The following is a 24,518-nucleotide window of genomic DNA, read 5'->3' as shown; positions in this document are numbered from 1 at the left end:
CCCAACCATTGCCATTGGCCCAACCCCAGGCACTGGCCCAACCATTGCCATTGGCCCAACCCCAGGCACTGGCCCAACCATTGCCATTGGCCCAACACCAGGCACTGGCCCAACCATTGCCTATGGCCCAACCCCAGGCACTGGCCCAACCATTGCCATTGGCACAACCACCAACTGCAAGAACAAGGCTATGTTCACGTCACCGTGCACCTGATCCCACAGCAAGGCCTACCACACGGTCATCCCAAAGAAATACCAAAAAAAGTAGGCCATTTTTTATTCTTCTTGAATGCTTTCCATTCACTAATGTTCATGAAACATGCTGAACAATGTGCAATAATCAAGTGTGTATAATAACAGATTTCATGTGCATACATGTGAACTAAACAGCATAGGAATTTTAATATCATAGGAATTTTAATGTGTGAATAATCTATCTGATGCTAACATCACAAATATATATAGTTATTTTGTATTAACAGGGAAAAATAGTCACTCATTGTTGAACACTTTCACATGTTCTTTGCAAACAATATTCGTTCCAATTTATGGTTGTTTATGAGTTTCGCGACAGAATCATATTGAATACGCAAGGCACCCAAAAAAATTATACTGCCCACCTGTATGTGGGAGAATAATACATGGACACTTCTTCCTTTGTATAATGACCTTGTACAGTGTTGTGCACATAATGAAAGTTGTGATACTTTGTAAAAGATGAATGTAAGGGATAGTTTTGGTTACTGTACTCCATTCCCTGAAAAAACATGCCATTTGAGATGTGTTCTTACGAAAAACCTCCGTTCTCTTATGCCAATCTAATATATAGCGCTATTGGAAACAGGATACAGAAAAAAGCTACTGTCTCACAGATATATGAATATATTACGGATAACTACCCTTATTATAAAAATCATCCAAAACCTAAAGTATGGAGGAATTCGATCCGCCGCACTTTATCAACCAATCCTTCTTTTATTCGAAACCCACTGTCTCTCGGAAACAGGGGTGGCTGTTGGTCAGTTTATGAATCCGGTATGCGTATGTCTGTGAATGCAAATATCAGAAGATAGACAATTGTCGGCAACAACTACCAGGATATAGGTGCCCGCTGCGGTGCCTTAAATGTTCAGCAGAATTGCTATTCTTTTCAACCGGAGTTGCCCAACCAATAGCATAACCATAATGGAGCTAGTTATTACGATAACATGCATAATACCGAGTTTGCACGACCAGCTGAAATGGCACAAAGTTACCATCTGTATCCGCCTCAGTACATTCCACAAGATTTAAACTGTTATGGAGTCAGCTACAACCCTACCCAGCTGAACACAACGAACAAGGAATTGATTGACTACAGCGGCTACCTCGCAAACACCCCTTCCATGACTGCACAGAATATGAATGCAATATAATGCAGGTAACTATAAGTGTAGTACTTTATACAATATGTGAATCGCTTATTCCCGAATGACAGGCATATGCGTTCGATTCATGACGCATGCGCGTTCCATACGGGAAAAGTTTTTATTTTTAAACATTAACGTGTGTCTTTTACCTTTTTTGCCTTCTTCTGATAATATAACAGATCGCGGTGTGAAGATCACAATATGCCGTAACACATTTCTGAAACAAGGTAAGATTTAGTTAACGATATACGTGCCAAACTTTACAAAGTACTGTGCAATGGCGGATGAAATCACAGATATTCCTGAGCAGCCCTTAAATGTCAGTCCACTACTGTACGCCCCTCTGTGAACAAATAATCCATTAGCAAAATTACATTCATATGTTATGTGCAGAATTGCAGTAAATAGATACCGAATATGTGTACTTTGCATATGTCAAAATTATAATGTTATGTGTCTGATATTCAGGTTTGTCACTTATATAAATGGCAGTAAAGGGAGCAGTTTCACAGCAAATCGGTCACATTATGCAGAATAGTTAATGTTGTTTTGCATTCTGTATATAACATGTTTGTAGTGATAGTATGTGGACAAACAAAACCTTGTGTAGTACATGCATTTTTAGCATGTTACGTGGATGAATCAGAATATACACATATATATATCTCCTAAACGCATTTGTTTGATACAGTAAGTTATTTTTTATTTTTTTGGGGAAGATGTACTGTAATATATAACGGCATGCTTCACGTGTAGTACAGTTAAAGTAGAAAAACACGTGTTTAGATGCATCATACATGTTTTATTTAAGCTGTACATTGCTGTAATTAATATTACATATCTACTTCTTTCACAGATGTTAACATCTCCGTTCCAGACAGAAGATAATGTGAATGGATGTATCCAAACACCGACCAACTGCGAGCTTTTAGTTACTGGCCAAAAACATCACATGGGCACTCATGCTATGACACACATGAAAGTGAACATGAAAAGTTCTCTAGATCATATATAATCTTAGATGATATTAGATTAGGTGAAATAATATAGATTTGTGGGAATTTACCATTACTTTGAAATATGTGTAAACATTACAATAAAAATGTATATTACATCTTGTTTGAGTGCTATATTTTTGTCAATGTCATGCCGATGACACTTTGACATGACTGTAATACAATTTTTTTCATATGTCGTGTGAAGAAATACACATTTATTGATACTGTAACTGTAATGTATAGCTTAAATTTGTACCTGACTAATAGCACCAAGCATTGATATGAAAAAATAATTTAGAAATGTGTGTTGTAAACTTACAATTATTAATTATGTTAGGGATACATGCCAGGTTAGTGATCGAAGATATCACCATGTCATCTGCTCATACTCCTGCAGACATTCCAATTATGTATGTAGTAATAGTTACATAAGTGGCAATAATAATATTTCAGGAAAGTGAACCATAACTATTGACAAAGTATTTCAGAAGACTATTATAACATAATGGATAACTAAATAATAATTAGTAAAGTTGTTTGAACAATTAGATATAATCATGTAGAGTACTTAAGATATAATATAACACTATGCATATTCATAAATACATCACTATCTCTTCACTTCATGCACAACATTCTGCATTTAACGATGCACACATTGTACAGGTGAGGAGAAACATGATTTAATACAAGAACAAATGTGTTAAAGATTGACATACTGTTGGCAGACGAACTTAGGATCATTCATTACAAAATGTGCAGTTCATTAGAGAGAGACGGATCCTATGATTAGATACACAATGCAATGTAACACAAATCACAAGATGATTATAGATTATATTATATGTCAAATGAAATCTTACATGTGAAAAAATTAGCTATTTTTATCCGTCGAATCTCCAGCCCACTGGCTGTATGCTCCCTAACCCCTGCAGGAGGCACGGGAGGATACTCCTCTAAATCCTCACGAATGTTGCTTTGAAGATTGTGACGAATGGCAATGTTGTGCAGAATGCAACAAGCCATCACTATGTCGCCAACCTTCGCTGGCGAATAATGTAGCGTCCCACCAGATCTATCAAGACATCTAAAACGACTTTTCAACACTCCAAATGTCCTCTCAATCACCGAGCGTGTGGATATGTGTGCGGCATTATGTCGTTCCTCTGCAGGGGTTTGCGTATTACCCAGTGGGGTCAGAAGCCAAGGCCGGCTTCCATATCCTTAGTCGCCTACAACACAGTAAAATCACATGAATGTTAATATAATATATATCAAGATTACAAACATTGGCTATTGGCATTTCCTAGTATATGAGAGGGAAGAATATACAACACATGCCCTAACAATAAAATCATCATTATCTAAGATGACGCTGCATGACATGGATTAGATATACAACTTCACAAATGTTAAGATTTGTGGTTACTTACAATATTAGCAACACATAATGAAACATTTAACTATAAATGTAATGTACTTGGAAGTGCACTTTCTATAACATTGACTGACCCAATAGCCAACCGTCCTCAAATTCCCCCGCTTCAAATTTACGGAACAATAATGAAATGAGCTCCTCAGAATATGGAAATCGTGGCAGGCACCTGGGAATTGGGCTACCACACTCAGAATTTTGATGTATGCGTCACATACGACCTGCACATTGAGCGAGTGGTAATGTTTCCTGTTTCTGAAATCCTCTTCATGTAGCGGGGTCAGCGCAACATGTGTGCAATCTATAGCACCCATCACATTAGGTAGCCCAGCTACATTATAAAATGTATATAATCACTAGCGCGTTGAGTCAGTGCACATAAAAACTGGCTAAAGGCCCGCGAGAATGCAGACTGCGATACCCCGCCTACTATGCCCACAGTTGTTTGAAATGACCCAGAAGCAAGAAAATGTAAGGAGCTCAGCATTTTTATCAGGCCAGGCACTGCATGACTCCTGTCTGTTGTTGGCTCTAAATCTTCTCTTAACACTTCATACAGTTCGAAGATAGCCGCTGAGCTCAATCGATAGCGGGAGATAATCTCTGCCTCACTCAAGCCCTCTAGGGAGCTTCTTTGCCTAAAATTGTGGGGGGCTATATGTCTGACAACACGCATCTCCCTCTCTCTCCTCTCTCTCTCCTCTCTCTCCTCTGCAACATAATGCCCCTCCTCCTCCTCGCAAAAAACAAGACAAAAGCGTAATCTGGTGCCACATCCATTTCACCCTGTAAGGTAAGTCGCTCCTTCTATCGTTTAAATAGGCAGACTAATTAGTCACATGATTGTAAATGATGACATGTGTGTTTTATAGTATATTGAACATATGAATTGTAGTAATTCAACAATTCATTTTTAATTCAGATGTGTTACACATTATGAAATGTGATGTAATCATCAAATATACAACATTCCTGAATCCACAGTGAAAGCCACGCAGCGACATAATATGAGTAATTGCTCGAAAACAATGACTCAATCATGACATTTGTATGTAACATGTTCAGTCATGAAGGTGCTACATCACAAGAAGTAGTCGTTTGTTTCTGTAAAGGTGTGTCTGAAGTTTGGATTCGTGTCAGGATGGTTGTTTTGTGTTGTCGGAAGTATTGCCCTTTAGATTAACCCCTGCTAACATTTGCTGGTACACTATATAGTTAGGGCCATTCACGCAATGATATTAATTGTAATTCAATCATGTGTTCTCCTTCAAGTACAAATATTGTTAATCAGCTATGGGTGACACAAATATATTCCCGCCAACATCCGTGGACCCCCAGAAAGCAGCGAGGCCCACCCCTGGACTCCTCTGAGTGATAATTTAATGTACTTTCTTTCGACAACTTAATGTATGTTATAAACTGAAATGCAGTATTATCCATATGTGGAGAATAGTAATTTTGCACAATACTGTACTGTATGTGTTATGAGGTTGTATGAATTTTTAAGGATAGTTCATTTTGGGGGTGGCACACGATTGCTACCGCATGCCAGCGGAGACCCCCGAATACTCGCGGGACCCCCGGACACCTGCGGGACACCCGGCCTCTGTCGGGGACCCCTGCGGGGTCAGCCGGGGACACCAACGGGGTTAGCCAGGGACACCCGCCGGCCTGTTGTATTGGTGTTGCGCCTGCAAAAAGGTAAACAAATAAATTTTTCAAAGTCCTGCTTTTTTTTATCACCTGCCTTTAGCTAGTGAGCTTTATTCAGCGCAACTTTCACGTACGATCAGTTTGCGTTGCTTAGTGAATCCCGCAGAAGGGCAGGATTCAGCGCAAACAGCTCATCGTTCGAGCAAAGTTGGACTTTGAAAAAATTTCAGGAAAAAGTAAGTTTTGGAGCGCAAAGTGCCTCGGCGGAACTTCACGTTCTAAGAGCACTTTGCGCTCTTAAAAGACTTATCACTGCTTAGTGCATTGCCCCCTATATCTTTGTATTCTTTATTCACATATACGCTGTGGACAAATTGCGCTCCCCTCAACTGGAAAACACGGAAGATTTGTATAGATCTGGAACAGATCTACTGAGGGTTTTGTCTTGTAGCTGCTATCTAATTTTATCACATTTTTGCTATTCACTATTGGTGGTGTTTATGCAATATTACATACACCTGTTATTATAAATTTATGTGATATTTTTAGTAGAATCCACTTTAATATTAAGTTTTTCACATTGGCACTATTTAAATACTGTAGGAGCACCCGACAGCACTCGCTTCTTTTCACGTTTGCTATTCAGAAAGCCTCGATAAGTGGGAGATAAAGACATGAATCATCATTTTTTGCTGCTGTCCAAAACACATCGCTGGGTGAGCAGCGATAAGCCACTTATCTGCAGGTTATAATTCATGCAATTCTAGTAGCCTCGATTAGCTTATCGAGGCTAATCGCAGCTCTAGAATGACAAGTTTCTTCCAAAATCATCTCGCCAGAAAAAGTTGGCGTGAAGCTGGGGAGAAGCTTCTGAGAATGTGGTGAGAGAAGGACTTAGAAAAAAAAAATGCTTTTTTCATGCATCGGATTGATGCCGGGTGTCTCTGGAGCTGATACCCATTAATATCAGCACTGGGGAACCCCGGCAAGAATTCCATGCAATAAAAATGCATTTACAGGAAACTTCATTACCTTAGCAGCAAACTGCTAAGGCAACAAAGGGGTTAACTACCATGTTCTTGTGGGTAGTGGGGTAGGGTGAGGGGGCGATTGTGATATTTGGCCCTTTGTGGGTGTTAAGGCCTTGCAGGGGGTTGTGGGTGGAGTTAACCCCTTCATTACCTTTGTGGTTAATACTGCTAAGGTAATGAAGAGGTTAACCCCTCCCGCTACCCATCCGGTAGGTATAAACACCCACCAACTTCACCCATCCTCGCTACCCACAATAAGCATTCAAAAACACAACAACACTAATACCCACCTCCTGTACCCCCAACAACCCCCCCCCACAACACAAACAGTACATTAATCATCAACATTACTATTATCCACAAATGGATAATAGTACATTTTCCCATTATAAAATAAAACATTAGCCAGCCAGCATAAATAAAGTAAATAAAACGTCTACTTACCCTGCCCTGATTAAGGGCATCCTTATCACCATACTCCAGATCCATGCCCGCCATTGGCAGCAAGAGTACAAGAAAAAATACAATCTAATGCCCCTAACGCCTAATCACCTTAGTGGTTAATAACCGCTGTAGTAATTAAGGGGTTAACGCATCCTCCCCTTGCTACCCAACGGGAGGCCTAACCACCCACCCAGGGACAACTATTTCCACCCTCAACCCATGGATTGGCAAAGTGGTACATCATACCCATATAATATGTGCATGATAAGCCACTATAGCACTCAATGGTCAACCTAATACAGATCATTAAGGCCAAAAATACACAATAATAAAAGAAATACACAAGCACCTAAACACCCCAACCATAAAATAACTAAAAAGCCCAATAGTACACATGAATAAAATGTATCTACTGTATCACCAAAACAGCAAAATAGTTAAAATTATGTTATTCCAAAACATAAGAATACAATTAAATAAACACCTATCCAACTTCGACTGATAAATTCCCTTGTCTAAATGGGCTTCGAACATTTACAACCATCCTCACCACACCTGACTGTGGTTTCACCTCCTCTACATTCTCACTTGATGATGCTTCCTGTGTCCAGATAGAGCAAGATTAGGGGTGCTGGGTGTAGCAGACTCAGATGGAGCAGCTGAAATCTGATTCAGGGACACAGATTCAAATCATTCCATGGCGTACCGTGAAAGGCTAGAACTGGGCCCTGCTCCAGCAATCTCGACACCAGCCTGACCTGCTTGTGCATGTATAATAAACACAACATACCAGGGTTAACCAATGAAGTGAAAAACAGTCAAATTAAATAAGCACAACGTTTTAAAAAACACAAAGTGGTACAGAGTATGCTGGGTGCAGAGTATGCTGGGTGCAGTAAATAATCTACCCAAGTGATTTGAATGCTCAATTTAGTGGAGGTGACTTTGCTGGTGTTCCCTCCAATAGCGGCCGTGTGGGAACCTCGGTGAAGCAAACAGCAGTTCCTCTTTTAGCACAACGCCTCTTTGACTGACTACGCGTTTTGCTGCTTCCAGCTTCCTAAGGAGCAATGGCTGAGGCGGTGAGATCACCATCCGCATTGTTACTCTATTTTATGATACACTGCCCAAAAGAATAGTCATCTGGTAGGTGTGAATTCTGTAGGAGTGAATGTTTTAATAATTGTTATAAAGCTTGTTGGAATATATATACTGTGCTATGGTGGTTTTTCTCTTCTTGAGATCACTAATGTCCTGCACACAGCTACATTGTTACTGATTGTGATGAGCATTTTATTATCTGGCAGTTTGTGAGTATAACCATTGCAGGTTATTGGATATTGTTTCTGTGAGAGTCCCAATGGTATTATCCTATTGTGTCTCCTTTTCTCCTCTCTCTAATATGAATGATGTTATCCTTCGCTCCCTCATTTTTTCTGGATGTTATCCTTCGCTCCCTCATTTTTTCTGGATGAATACTGCTTTGGCATGTAACATGTTCTGCTGCATCTCCTGCTCGCACACCTGTACTAACAATAGCTTGGAGACAATAGGGGAGCCCCTGCTACTGCCACAATGATAATGATAGTGAGCAGTGCTGTTGGGTAATGATGAATGTATAACTGAGAGAGAAAGAACCCAACTGTAGCACTCAAGCTCACCCTCCGGTGATTTGTATAGGAATTAAAACATATTCTTTATTATTATTATTATTATAAGCAACCAAATAAAATAAAAGGTGTTAAAATGTTAAGCTGAAGGTGCGTGATTGATCCCAACGCTGACAGCCATATAGGCTCAGGATCCTGAGATATATGAGTGCTAATAGGAAATGCTACTAGCATACTAAATCACAGTCCTTGTAAGGGATCTGTGTGGGGGTGGATACATACAGGGAAAACATGTACAAGATAACATACACTGTAAATCACTAGAACAAGTGACCTAATGAATTAGGGTATTAGGATATACAGTTGCCGGTGGGTAATTATGGTGTTGCATTTATGTTATATAGATACACCACAAAACAGCCGGCCGGAAAGGGTGTGATCAGAGTAGACTAGGTGCTCTCTGTATACCTGTGGGCAAAGGTATAGGTGAATCTATACCATTGCTGTTGCTGGCTTGACCTAAGGTAACCTAGAGGGGATCTGCAGCAGTGCTCAAGAAGGTGTATAATCAGGATAACACAAACTGTTCAGGTAGGTACTTAGGGCCAATATCGCTGTATAAGGTCCTTAAAGTAGCAGAACCCTAAGTGTAGATAGATATATCAGTAGGACTGACATCAATGCTACAACCTTAAATAAACCTTGTAGTGGACCATAAAATATAGCGTCCTCTGTATGCCATATGCGTGAGGGAGGTTAGTGGTAAATAGGCATTGAGGCAAGGAGTACTTGAGAATCAGGATCAGCTAAGTAACACACAGTTGTGGCAGCTACTGCTGTTCACACAAATAATAAAATGTACTGATTAGTTATCAATAGATACTGCTGACAAAGGAGATTCTTGTATGAGGTAAGTGATGCAAATATATGCTGTCAGAAGAGACTCTTTAAGTCAGTGCAAGGTAAGTAAACCTGGCTAATCAGGTAGTGGCACTAATCATAAGTACATATGTATCTTGCTCAAGGGAGTATGGTAGCCCTGTAAGCAGTAAAGGAGGTTAGTAGTGTCCGTCGGGGCACACACTGAACCTTTATGGTGCATGTACACAGAGCCGCACCAGCTCGCGGGACATGGCATAATAACGTTTATTACAGGAAAAGATAAAAGTAGGAACACTCACAATCATGCTATACAGCAGTGCATTGGTGCATAGCTTGCCAGCTCCTGTTGTCTTTGTTAGGCAGATCTTCCTTCATTTGTCCTCTGTTGATTTCCTTGCAGGAGAGGTTTTCACCAGCCTCTCTGCTTCCAGCAGGCTGATTCTCCTCTCCTGCTCCAGAGTGCACGAGAGCACGTGTCCAGGCTCCAACGGCTGTGTGAGGACTGTGTGAGGAATTAGCTCTGCTCTCAGACAACTATGGTGACTGTGAGTGCCCAAAACACATCAGACGCGTATCGGCAATGCCTTCCTCAGTGATGTTTGACATCTGGAGCAGGAGAGGAGAAGCAGCCTGCTGGAAGCAGAGAGGCTGGTGAACCCCCCACACCCCCCTGCAAGGCAATAAACAGAGGACAAGTGAAGGAAGATCTGCCTAACAAAGACAACAGGAGCTGGCAAGCTATGCACCAATGCACTGCTGTATAGCACGATTGTGAGTGTTCCTACTTTTATCTTTTCCTGTAATAAACGTTAATACTGTATGCCTTGTCCCTCTCTCTTTTCTTTTCTTAAAGTGGAACAAGTGTGAAGAGATACACCTATCATCTGGATCAAGTTAACCTGTGGATACTTTCTCCAAAGTGGACTTACTTTGCGGGACATTTTCACTTGGACATTTGTTTATGTAAGTGCACTTATCACAGAGATTGGATATATTTTGCACTGTATATAGGATAGTTGTGTGTTTTATAGGTTTAAACACATAGGGCCTCATGCAGTAAGCGTTGATAAGGGAATTATCGCCATTTTATAGCCAAAATTGGGTTTGAGATTCAGTAAGCGCCGATAAGTGCTTGATTTCGCCAGGTTTCGGAGCCGATTATTTTGTTATGGCCAGTCGGCTGCCGATAAGCCTGTTTTCGCCACTGATCGCCACTTTTTTAAATCGGCTGGATTCAACAAAAAAAATCAGCTTATCGGGGCTGATCGGCACTACGAAATTGAGATGTTATGGCCAATTTCTCCCGCCAACTAAAGTTGGCAGTTTGGAGGGGAGAACGATCGCTAAGGCTGCCGGAACGGCACTTAGAAAAAAAAAACTTCTGTACATCAATGGAGTCAATGGAGCGGGGACGTATAACAGTAAAGTACTGTTTACGTTTCATTGCTCACAATACAAACGTCATTTGCATTACAGTGTGGGGGCATTCCCTGCATTGTGTCACAGCTGACGTGTATTATTTGCATAACATTCTACTTTTACATGTTTTCAGCATTTGCGGGTCACATTACTCATCATGTGATGATGTGTCAAGGGAAAATACTATACTCAACTCTTAAAGGAGAACCTCACATCATATCACACATTTTATTGAACTGAGCGACAATTATTTACATGATGTTACACATGTCACACATGTCACACATACACCGTATATTCATCTTCCTTTACATTACACAATGCTTGTAATGTGTCACGCATCTTTAAACGTTCATGTACATCTGTATTCTCATGTTTACATATAGTTTTGGGTCCTCCCTATTTTCATGACGTCACTTATTGGACGCTCAATCACATTGCATGTTTACATTGTAACCGTAGCATTACAAGCAGTTCAACCTAACTTATACACACATGTACAGTAATTCATCATTGGGACACCTTGTAAACTCATTCTATACCAACTATCCTCATTACAGAAATGCATGCATATGCACACGACTATTCATTGTTGTCAACATGTCACAATAACATGCCTAATTACACATGTTACACCAAACTTTTCCCACGTCAATCTCAGCCTTTTTGTCTAATTACATGACTGACTGTTGCGTTCACAAGTGTTACATGCATTGCACATTACACTATTTATTTTCAACCAATTTTTGTACAAAGCTTCACGTCACATCATTGGCAAATATCATCATTCCCTGCAGAATACACACAACAAATACTTATAACAACAACTGCACACAGCTTGCCACAGAAGTACTTTATTATGTTAATGTAACACCTTGCATTTTACTATGTCACCTGACATCATCACATACCTATTTAAAGGACGCCCATTACCTGCTCATTCACAGCTACTCATTTCAAAATGTTGAGATTGTTTAGGAGACGGAGGAACATTCTTTTCTATGACATGCTTGATGATCAAGAGAATCATATAGGGCAAGGAAGGGACACACCGAGGGACAGTGACAGGGACAGTCACGCGGATACGACAGGGACAGGGAGAGGGACAGGCCGAGGGACAGGTAGAGAGGGACAGGAGATCAGAGGAGAAGACAGAGGAGACAAGTTGTGCCTCGTCCGCGTCTGTACAGGGAGAGAACCCTGTTAGATGGGATGAGTGAGGAGGAGATTGTAAGTCGCTATCGTTTGAGTTCAGCAGCAATCTTATCTCTTTATGAGGAAATAAGGGGAGATTTAGATTTTTTCACAGCCAGAGGTCGTGCAGTCCCTGGGCTTGTTAAAATGCTGTGCTCATTACATTATCTTGCTTCCGCGTCATACCAGACAACTGTGGGCATAGTGGGCGGGGTCTCGCAATCTACATTCTCGCGGGCCTTGACCCAGTTTCTCTATGCACTCAATAGACGCGCTAGGAATTATATTCATTTTCCTACAGAGGCGACAGAGTGGCTGGAAGTCAGGACTGGCTTTTATAATATAGCAGGGATACCATGTGTGCTGGGTGCAATCGATTGCACACATGTTGCTTTGATTGCACCTAGTCAGAGTGAGCATGTGTACCGCAATCGGAAGCACTACCATTCACTCAATGTACAGGTGGTATGTGATGCGACGATGAGGATAATGCATGTGGTACCCAAATTCCCTGGTTCCAGTCACGATTCCTCTATCCTGAGGAACTCTTCAGTCTTCCATGCGTTCGAAGAGGGACATTTTGAACATGGTTGGCTGCTGGGTGAGTACAGATTTAGATGTTCTAACACAAAACACATTTTTCTTTAGGAATGTTGGCATTGTAGAATCTTATCACTAATGTCAGCTTATGTGTGCTCCATTCATTATAGGTGACACAGGATACGGAATTAGGCCGTGGCTCTTGACTCCGGTGCTAAACCCTCAAACTGAAGCAGAGGAGAGGTACAATGCAGCCCATATATCTACAAGATCTGTTATAGAGAGGACATTTGGCCTACTCAAGACCAGATTTAGGTGTCTGGACAGAACTGGTGGGGCTCTTCTATACAAGCCTCAAAAAGTGTCTGATATATCCTTGCCTGTTGCATTTTGCACAATGTTGCACTCAGGCACAATGTACAATCAGACCTAGCTGAGCCTTTGGTAGACGAGCATCCCACCCATGTAGCTGCTGAAAATGAACAAACAGCCAGTGGTGGCCAGACACGCCAGAATCTCATCAATTCATTTTTTTTTTGTAAGTAAAAACATATATGTTCCAAGTTATACTTTTATAGTTACATTATGTTATCTTAACAATAATGTTTTTTTATATACCCTTCTGGTAGGACACAGATGAATATGGGTTGCACACCTTTCTTTTCTCTGCTGTGTGCACAAAGGGATGTGGCACCGGTATGTTATTGTTGCACAGGTTATATAATCCCTCTTCAATTGTACTTTAGTTGTGTGTATGTGAATACAACTGGGGTAACAAATCACTAATATTTTAGCATTGTGTTGTTCCTTATACTAACACAATACACATATTATGCCCATACTCATTCATGCTTCTAGTATGCTTACATACAATGTTATTGGTGCAGTGTAACATGTACATCCATATGATGTGTACACCAGGCTGATTTACATTTTGAATGTCATTAAATATACATGGTGTTGCACATTCAACACCAAATACACACTTTGCTGTGTTGTTTACGGTACTGAAGATGGCATGTCAATGTTTGCAATTTATATATTGTTCCTTTGCATTATAGGTATATCTCCTGTATGACTGATCATGGTATGTATATTTGCTGACATCTCCCATAAGATGTGCCTACATCAATCTTCCTATAATTATTTGAAGTCAAAACCCAACATATTGGTTTAAACACAAATGTAACATATATGTACTTTCTGTATCATGTATATGCATTTAGCTACTCTTGAGCTTTCATGTGCATTGTATTAGAAAATGATTACTCCCATTTCATCACATTTTATGTATGTTTCCTTATAAATTCCATTAATGTAATATAGAGGTGTTTGGAGACAAGGGGATAACTGTACTTATTTGTTTACTTACGGGAGCTCATTCATCACGGATGAAATTGACTGATCATAACACTCCATGCATGAATGCCTGTAATCACAACAATGCGTACTACATCTTATATTTAGCAATGTAGGTGTTTTTTAATGCTAGGAATTAATAGTCAACATTAATTTAAATTTGTGACATGTGTATGTATAAGTCACACGTGTGTGGATGTGTCCTACATGTACCAAGTGTAAAACTGTTAACAGAAAAGACAATTTTGTGGCAAATGTTACTGTCATTTAGCATTTCTAATTTACCAATATGACAATGTTGGTAATATTTTTGGAATATAAATCACGTCACTTCATCATTATCATGATGATAATTATCAAGTATTCTCACAATTGTAACGTCAATCACGTGCACATTAGCATAGACACACTTTTTAAGACAACTGATTGTGTCTGTATCAATTTGTGTAGGATCCATGTATAACACCGACAAATGATAACACCAGCTTTATTATGGTAGCTTATATCATCATATTGACTATACTATGTATTTTTAGAACGTTTAATAAACACAGTAAACTATAGTTAGTTAGGTTAATGAAATATACACAGAAACGTACTTCATTACATGATGTTGATGTCATATTCAGAACATCATGCATTGTAGGGGACCCCAACATCTGGCCAATAACATTATTTGCTACAGTCCCAAACCATTTTATCAACATACCCATGTAACAAGAGATTTTTAACAATAAATGGCTAGTTGGTTGTAAGTGTCCTTTACATTGGGAGAAGGAGTGGCTCAGTGAGTAAAGACACACACTGGCACTGAGAGTTTGAAGCAGGGGAGTCTGGTTCAATTCCCGGTGTCGGCTCCTTGTGACCTTGGGCAAGTCACTTTATCTCCCTGTGCCTCAGGCGGCAAAAAATAAATTGTAAGTTCCACGGGCCAGGGACCTCAGCCTGAAAAATGTGTCTGTAAAGCGCTGTGTACAACTAGCAGCGCTATACATGAACATGCTCATATTATAATTATTATTATTATTCTTATTATTATTGTTACATAGTTTCGACAGTCATACGTTCCATTACACAATAGAATACACAAATGTGTTAGCAGAGTGGGAATGGTTGTTATATATAAAACACACCATGCCATAAAATGATAGTAGTCATTAAAGAACACTCAATAAAAATTCATGAGGCACTATTTTGCAACATCATTATGTTAATTAAGTGCTTATGCAATATAGGCATAAGGGAATCACATTTTTAATTGTTTGTTAATAAGCGCTGCAAGCAATATAAAATTAGTTCCATATGTAGTATAGTAGTCGGTGGCTCCTCCTCACAATCATCTCATATAAAGGTAGACTCTTCTGAAATCATACATTGATCCGATTGTATCTTCCCTGACATCTCTGAAATACAGCAAACACATGATGGTCAAATATGGCACCTTACTATATATGTATCCGTGACAACGCGTTACACAGCTCTATATGATTGTGTACATACACACGTCACTCACTTATATGTTAGAAGTACAAGTGTACATCAGTATGTAATGTTTCTTTAAATTTGTAGCAGGCATAACTATGTATATGAAGTGAACGTTGCCTGTATACTGAAAAATGTGCGCGCACATCTTAGTGTGCGCACGCACTTCACGCTTGGCTCCACTAACTGTTAGCACATGCGCAAAACAAAGCGTACGTTGTGCGTTCAATACATCTTGAAAATACCATTAAACATAAAATCTTTATTTCAAATACAATGAAGATGAAACTACATTCGTTCTAAACGAGTACATCTGTATTCTTTTTAAACAGACGTGTTTGGACAGAAAGGACGGCCGATAACACAATGCGCAAATGCAATACGTGTGACGTCATGTTAAACCAGCGTGAAACGCACGCTAACACACCTCCCACTCAATTAACATTCGGCTAACGCCCAGTTGACGCCTACAAACACTGAGCCGCACACATGACACACTGCAGTTACCGTTACTATAACAAAACATGACAGCCAATAGGCTTTGAGGCGCGCACGTCGCTTGGGGGCGGGACTTACATCCGTAATCCTTTTTAAGGACGCCTTGGCCCATGACAAGGGTCCCACGTCATACGTGGTGGACCCGGTTTTAAATGTTGTAGATGTTGCATGATAACAAAACAGGTATGTGTTAGAGTTATGGTAAAATGTTGCTAATATGTTTTAAGGGATAGGAAAGTACGTATATTTATTCCGTCAGCAATGTGTACTACTCTTTCACGTTCTACTATATTGTATTAGGAAACAATTTCTTTGTGATCGCTACATGTTATGCAGTGTGCAATGTTACGCTGTATCCACGCATTGAAAGTGAAAATGGTGGTTAAAAAAAAAAAAAAAGTTTAAACGCAGAGTCAACGCATAACGATTGTTATATTTACTATTCTTCTAGAATTAACTCTTCGTCTGCCTGCAACTGGTCGCTCCAGAAATGCAAGGCATTTTCATCCACGCTTGACCCAAACGCTGAATCCAGTATGTCACACATCTCCTCCATGAAGCGCTCATAGGAATCGCCACTGCTTTCTTCAAACAATTGGTCCGGAGGTAGGTTCATTTCTTCGGGTACCCATTCCAATGCATTTTCTGCTGAAAGGCTTGCTACATAATCATAGTAGTTTTGTTCTTGTACAATGTGGGTTTCAGGAATGGAGGGTGCAGATATTGCAGCAGGTATCGATTCACACGGAACAGTAGTAGCGGATCCATTGCTATTGGCATTAGGAATAAATATGCCTTTAAGCACAATATGTGTGCCCTCTTTGACGGTGAAATGTTTTTCCTTCGCAATCTTCCAGAAACCATACTTGTCTTCTAGCTTATCCTGCACAAGTTCAAAACAGTCATTAGTTGATAAAGTGAATCTTACTGAGGAATTAAAATTGCGCGCATGCCCACGGTCTTGGTAATAAGGATATTTTGCTCGAATCAAATCATAGATTTGGCGTGTGCTTGCTTTGTGTCCGCAAGTTGATAAAATTGCTTCTGATACCATGTATTTATACCCTAACTGCGGATTTTGATTTTTAACCAATTCTTCAGCCATTGCAGATTAGCACAAAAGATGTGTGCAGGTATCTGTCCTTTGCTCATAAAAATGAAACTGCTCAATGGCTAACAAATTTCTGTGTTTCCTTTTCAAGGTCAACAAAAGTATAAACTTTTACTCCTCATTTCAAACGCCAATTGGATTTGTAGTTTTAATTGGTTGAACATTTGTGGTTTGTGATAGCCGCTTGTGGGACAAACATGTATCATTTTTTTTATCTCGTTTCTGAAAACATTCCTACACTTGTAATTAAGTAACATTGAGTTTTCTTGCAAAATAACAAAGAGCACTGTGTGAAAATAGTGCTTAGACAGCCATATCAGTAAATACACACACCTGCAAAATGAAATGTTTCTTTCCCGCATACATTTCTGTGTGTATTTGAAAGTCTGCTTAACTCCCTGTCTGCATGAGTTTAAATACGTGTGTATCTATATATATATATACATATATCTCTCTGATAAATATATATATATATATATATAAAGTGTATATTGTACTATATGTATATTGTGTGTGTATATATATATATATATATATATATATATATATATATATATATAGTGTGTGTGTGTGTGTATATATGTATATGTCTATATATATATATATATATATATATATATATATATATATATAATGTATCTGTTTTTTTGTTTTTATATTGCAGGAGTACACACAACATATTGAAGGCAGTAAGTAGGCCTTGTATGAAACCTATTTAAATGGTGATAAACATGAGTGAATTAAGTAATAAACATTTGTTTGCGCCCAATACTGTTAGAGGCTCACACTTAGTATAGTTTTCAAACATTAGGCCTGTATTATTAAAATACTGTGTTTTCACAAGGAAGCATGAAGTGTATGTTTTTTGTAAATACATCTATACCAGTTTACATAGTACTATATATACATACACACACACACACACACACACACACACACACACACACACACACACACACACACACACACACACACACACACACACACACACACACACACACACACACACACACACACACACACTGTGTGTGTGTGTGTGTGCATATATGCATACATACTACATATATATTAGTATAAATTCAGAGATGTTCTTGAAACAAGAACACATAAATGATAAAAGGACAACATTACAATGCCCAAGCAAGGCAAAGGTAAGTAATATTTTACACATAATCCTGCTGTACACGTACAAGAAAGATGTTTGCAGTTAAATAGGTTTTTTTTTTAATTGCATGTGAATAATATGCACATGCAATGATTACATCAAGTAACACACCCAAATGCAATGTTTTGCTGCAAAGTCAATGGCAGCTTCTCTAAACTTAGCAACTGGCTCCTGGTGGACCATTACTGAACAGACGATTAATACATCAATATTTATAACACTATTCTTTAATTACGACTGTTAACATTTCCAAAACTTCACGTGTACAAGAACATACTTGAAAGTTTGGAAACAACACAGTCTTCTGCATACATACAATATTAATTAGATAATCTGAAGTCAACAAAACAAGGCCAAAGACATATTTAGTGAATTATAACATTTATTTTTTTTGTTCCTTTTGAGATCGAGTAACAGGCCTGCTTGTTGTCTCTTGTATTTTCCTTTTTCGTTTGGCAACAACTTTAGCCACAACAGAGCCACTTTGACTGGCCTCTGGCACTTCACGGGCAGGGCCAGTGGCCAGTGACTCACCTACAGGGCTTTTGGGCAGTGACTGTTCACCTACAGGGCTTTTGGGCAGTGACTCACCTACAGGGCTTTTGGGCAGTGACTGTTCACCTACAGGGCTTTTGGGCAGTGACTGTTCACCGACAGGGCTTTTGGGCAGTGACTCACTTACAGGGCTTGTGGGTAGTGACTGTTCACGGACATGGCTTGTGGCCAGTGACTCACCGACAGGGCTTGTGCCCACTGACACATGTGAGCAAGTTGGTAGACACTGCACAAGTGATGGTTGCTCTGTTTCATGTGTGTCTTTTTTTGTTTTTGACCAAAAACTGGTCAGTAGTAACTGCTTGTGTTTTGTTTGTGTCGCCTCCTTTGTAGGTGTCAGCTGCTGATTTTGTACCGATGGTAGTGGTAGCATGTCGTCAGGAACCTGCACAGCAATGTCTGCTACTTGACCGGTAACATTCGGACCTGGTGAATGAAGATCAGAAGCATGTGGTGAAAACTGACCAGCATGAACAGATCCTGCCTGTGAGGTGTTCAAGTTGAATTGTGGTACATTAGTCATTCTCAAGTAATTAGCTTGTGTTTGCTGAACAACTAATGCTTCGAATGAGGTGTTGATTTTTTGCAACTGTTTAGGCACTTCAATGAAGACTCTGTGGATATGTGCCAATTGTGAAACTGTTTCTTCCTGCAGTGCAATCATCCTTTCCAGCACTGTCATCAGGTCAGAATGGCGACGATTTTCTGCTTCCACAATTTTTCCCTCAGAAGCTACAATTGCATCGTATGTGGTATTTGCTGGACGATTTGGCGGTAAAACAGTTTCAATTGGAACCTCTTCATGGTCACTTGCTTGTATTTGTGTGTCTATGGCGGCATCATCATCATCATCATCATCATAATCCTCATCATCATGTTCTACAAATAAATGTACACATTATTAAATGGCATGTTAATCTCTGCTGTGTTACTATGTAATTCTACTGTGTCATAAGTTACAACTAACATGTTTCCATACGTTTTATAACCTCACATTAAAAACTACCTTGACTTAAGAATAATGTTTGGACTCAGTATGAAATATGAGTGAATGAAAACTTGCTGTAAACTCACAACTCCTACATGATAGTTAACATCACTAACACAATACATGTTGCCTTACACTTCATTTTCACTGACACTAAGTAATCCTATTTAAAGAAGATGTGCAAAACAAATAATGAACATGACAACATAACATATAGAAGAGCACATGTTATATGGCCACCAACTGATACACTCACCTTCTAGGTGTGTTGAGCTGGCTGACCCAGGTGAAGACACTTGTTCCGTCTCAGGTGACACATGTCCTTCAGGGGCAACTATATATAACAATAACATAAGTTTTACATTTACATGTGTAAATATTGAACAAACAGTTATTGTATGTTCTGTATTTATGAGTACCTAACAGCATCATTTCCTTAACCCAAAATGTGTGTGTGAAAGTGAACATAAATAGTTGTAATAACAATGTACATGCCTGTGTACTTAGAACTTTTGAGTTCCCTAACATAAAACATACTATGTTTCTGCAGTAATGCGTGAGGATAAATAGATTAAATTTGAACATAAAAATCATATGTTGTGTAGTGATATCAGTATCATAATGTACATAACTATCATGAGATGACCATTCACAATGGTTATCATGAAGGTGGTCATATTGCAAAAAGTGTTGTTTTTGGTAGAGGATATGTGTGGTACATTAATAGAAGATGTGGCACACCTGAATGTGGCTGTCACTCAACAAGACAACATATGCAGTGTGTGATAATGTGTTGTTGATAGTAGTTCAACTATAGATATGAGTGAACTAATGTGTGACGTACGCTTTGATAAGTAATGAGTTGTTGGGGCATTTAGTAGCTAAAGTGTAGCTTTCAAATGAGTGTGATTAACTTCAGTTGTGCTAGTCAGGTTGTAATAACGGTATTCCCTTCCCCAAAAAGCCTAATCAGCCACACCTTTCAATTACTTGAAACAGGTGAAAATGGTGTGAACTAAGTTGACCCTAAAATGAGGCTGTAATTTGTGTGTGTGCTGAACCCCACCCCCTCTGTTGAAGTGTATGCTGTGATGAGATATTAATTGCAGCTGCTTTAACACAATGGTAGATGAGCTAAATAGTCGTGTGCAGTTTTAAAGTTATGAAAACAATGACATAACATATGATACGTGTGCCTCATTATGCTGTCTGTATATGAGTTAAATCAAAAATGGACCTTTTCATAAACAACTATAGATGTGTTAGTGCAAGTGATGTTTGTAGGCAGTTGCATGCAATATATTTGATGCATGCTTAAAATAGGCAGTAATGTCATGTTTGTCGGAGTAAAATAAATAAAATACACAATAATATTATACATATTTATGTTCTGTACCTGTAGCTAGTAATAATTTCTCATTAACATGTGTTACACATGTGTACTACCCTGTTGTTCCCCATCTTCGCCCACCATCAATTGCTTCCACTGCAGCAATGCATTTTGGGAATTCACATGTAAATGAGCACGCAATGGCACGTGCTATATTAGTTACTGCTTTTAGTAGGACTACAACATATATGTCTATTTTGAGATATATATATATATATATACAGAATCAGACATATACATATATAGATGCAGGTATGCTTATATTGTGAAGACAGTATAAAAAGCAGTGTAAATATGCAAAATAACTGTAAGCAACGACACGCCTAGTACAGTAATATTTCTCACCTGGTGGAAATTGTGAGGGATAAATTCCAATATCACGGTCACCAGGTAAGCCTTCCACGACGACGGGAAGTAATTTTGCCCGAAGCAGCTCCTCCAATGGAGTTAATATCAGACGTTGTGGTGTCGGCCCACCTCCAGTGCCAGTAGCATGCACGCGTTGGTCTTGTATTTTCTTTTTCAATTTTGACCTAATATCATCAAATCTTTTCCGACAATGATACTTGTCCCTGACACTATTCCCACACGCATTGACACCAATGACTATTGTGTCCCACATTTCTTTTTTGCTTGATGAACTTGTCCGCCCTTGAAAAAAATACAAAATATATGAGGTTAATTAATAATAATAGAAGCACCAGTTTCCTACACTGCTAGCTGTTCCAAGAGATAGCAAACATGCTGTTTTAGGTGTAATATGTGAAGCACATGAGCATTCACTACTAAACTTATACATGTAAGCAAGGTTGCATTAATATTGTATGCAGTTATGGCAAATTGTACGCCTGAGTTTTGTTGTCCTTGTAACGCATGATAAAAAGCTGTGTTTCCACACTAATTAACATAGAAATATATTCTGTACCCAAATTTGCATATGAACAAAACTCAGATGACCTAGGATCACATGTATTTGAAGAATAAATGTAAAGGTACACTTACCTACTAAATGTCCATAGATACTGTCATAGTGCTCCAGAATGCCAGTGACAAGAGCTGTATTTTCCTGGTCATTGAAGCGAGGATTACGTGGCTTCTCCACACGTTTCTTCCGAGCAGGTTTAGGGTCAGAGCTTGGCTGGTGCTGACTGGACTCTCCTTCTTCCAATGGAAGAGCCTCCAAAAGCTGGCCACCAGCAAGCACGCCACCACCAGACACCCCATCAGCAACTGCGCCACCAGCAACACTCCCAGCACCAGCACTCCCACTCCTAGCACCAGCACTCCCACTCCTAGCACCAGCACTCCCAGCACTCCCACTCCCAGCACCAGCACTCCCACTCCCAGCACTAGCACTCCCACTCCCAGCAACAGCACTCCCACTCCCAGCAACAGCACTCACACTCCCAGCAACAGCACTCACACTCCCAGCAACAGCACTCCCACTCCCAGCAACACCACTCGCAGCACCAGCACTCCCACTCCCAGCAACACCACTCGCACTCCCAGCAACATCACTCCCCTGAACAGTACGTTCACTCCGACGCGTACTCGCACGAGTAGCACTCCCACTCCCACCAGCATCACTCTTCCCACGCTTTGCGGGCATACTTCCAGCACTCACAAAAAACAGACAAGAAATGTACAGCCAATCACACGAAACACTTCCACATATAAAACAAGACAAAGATATAAACAAAACAACAATGGACAAAGCTCACCCAATACACAACAAGTCTCTCAGTCAATATGCAAATCTTCAATCAGCCAGCTCTGTGCGTCTCTCTCTCTCTCACTCCCAACAACACAGAGAATGATTAGCAGTACACGTTGCCTTTAAATATGGCGCGCTATCCAATACATGCTTGTTTCGCCTGATTCAGCAAGATTTGGGATTGGGCAACCTAACAGCAACCCGCCACGCACGCCGATACACCTGTGTGTGATCGGCTAATCATCGTGAGAGTGGGCGGATTTGTTTTCGGGTTGATTTTGAATGTATTCGGCACTTACTGCATACGGAGAGGAAAAATCGCCAATAACATGCCTAATCGGTAAGCTTGCCGATTTCACATAATCGACGCTTACTGCATGAGGCCCATAGTGTTTTTGCACATTAGGGCACATATTTAACCCATGCGCTGGTACTCCTTTTTCCATTATATATTAGCCTGGAAAGCCCCAGTCCTACCTGCATCGTCAAACACAGAGCTACTTGCCAACACAACCTGTTCCTCTGACACAGGCTGAACAGAAGTAAGAGCCGCTGGTTCTTGAGGCAAGCACGCAAGCGGGGTTGCAGCAGCCACAGTTCTCCTTTTTCCTACTACTCCTATGTAGTACTAGGACTACTCCTATGCCTGGAATCAGGAAAATTCCCTTGTACACTGACCTCTGCCCTCACTGCTAACTGAGTCTGAGCTTCTCCACAGTCTCACAGATAGGGTACAAGCAGAGCCCCTCCTGTACTGGCTTTTAGCACTAAAAGAAAATGACAAAGAAAATTACAAAAAATAATGCTCTCTCTATTTGTCTCTCTGATTTCTTTGTATATGTATCTCTTTTTTTCTCTCTTTATCTCTCTCTCTATTTCTCTCTCTCTATTACCAATTTCTTTTTTAGTTTTATCGTTCTAAATTCCTCTTTTTATATCTCTCTCTCTCCCTTCCCTCAGCACCCGGTTCCATAAACCCTCTCCCTTCCCTCACCAGAAAGTGTGTGAAAAACAGGCAGGAAGTGGGAGTGGCAAAATAAATGCTGTCTGCTTCAGATTCCGCGTAATCCGCAGAATGTTATTGTAACAGGGGAGTAATCCCTGTTCAAGTAATGTACCTTTAATCTAGCAGTGTGGTGGTTAACTGCTGGTAGTCAATTAATAAACACATCTCTGTAATAAACACCACCTGCCTGATTTAGATTGCTTACAAAAGCCTTTCTGTTGAGACAGGAAGTGACTCCTTAGCTTACTTGTGAGCTGACCCTTGGAGACACCACATGTCTTGAGCTCTGCCAGAAGACACAGCAGAGCTGATTGCAAGACACCAAATAAGACTTCTAAACCTGGATGCTGATATTTTCTGTGCACGCACGGGTGCGGTTCCAGGAGAGCAGAGAAGCTTACTCTACAGCAGCTAACAGATAAGACTTTCATTATTAAGAGACTTCTTATATATGCTTATTTCATGCTATGTGTTTGGGGCTGGGAGAAATGCTTGACTAAGGGAGATGTGAATTAATTGCATACTGTTTCACTAGAAATACTCCCAAGTGAATAGAAGCTTTGTTCCCCCCCCCCGTGTTTGGATGGATTTCCTGATGAAAAGGAAAAGGCACAATAAAGCCTTATTATAATTTC

General features: G+C 39.9%; 1 protein-coding gene across 1 annotated transcript; it reads right to left on the bottom strand.

The window, feature by feature from the left end:
• Positions 1-3,603: 3,603 nt before the first annotated feature.
• Positions 3,604-20,436, bottom strand: LOC142492269 (uncharacterized). Its single transcript, XM_075594939.1, has 4 exons — positions 20,030-20,436; positions 19,141-19,664; positions 7,559-7,636; positions 3,604-3,639 (listed from the first exon to the last, which is right to left on the bottom strand). The coding sequence occupies exons 1-4, from the start codon at positions 20,124-20,126 to the stop codon at positions 3,604-3,606; spliced, it is 735 nt and encodes a 244-aa protein (XP_075451054.1). The 5' UTR covers positions 20,127-20,436.
• Between the last annotated feature and the right edge of the window lie 4,082 nt (positions 20,437-24,518).

The sequence above is a fragment of the Ascaphus truei genome, chromosome 4, assembly GCF_040206685.1.
Source record: "Ascaphus truei isolate aAscTru1 chromosome 4, aAscTru1.hap1, whole genome shotgun sequence".
Lineage (NCBI taxonomy): Eukaryota > Metazoa > Chordata > Amphibia > Anura > Ascaphidae > Ascaphus > Ascaphus truei.
This window is presented reverse-complemented; position numbering and strand designations above follow the sequence as displayed.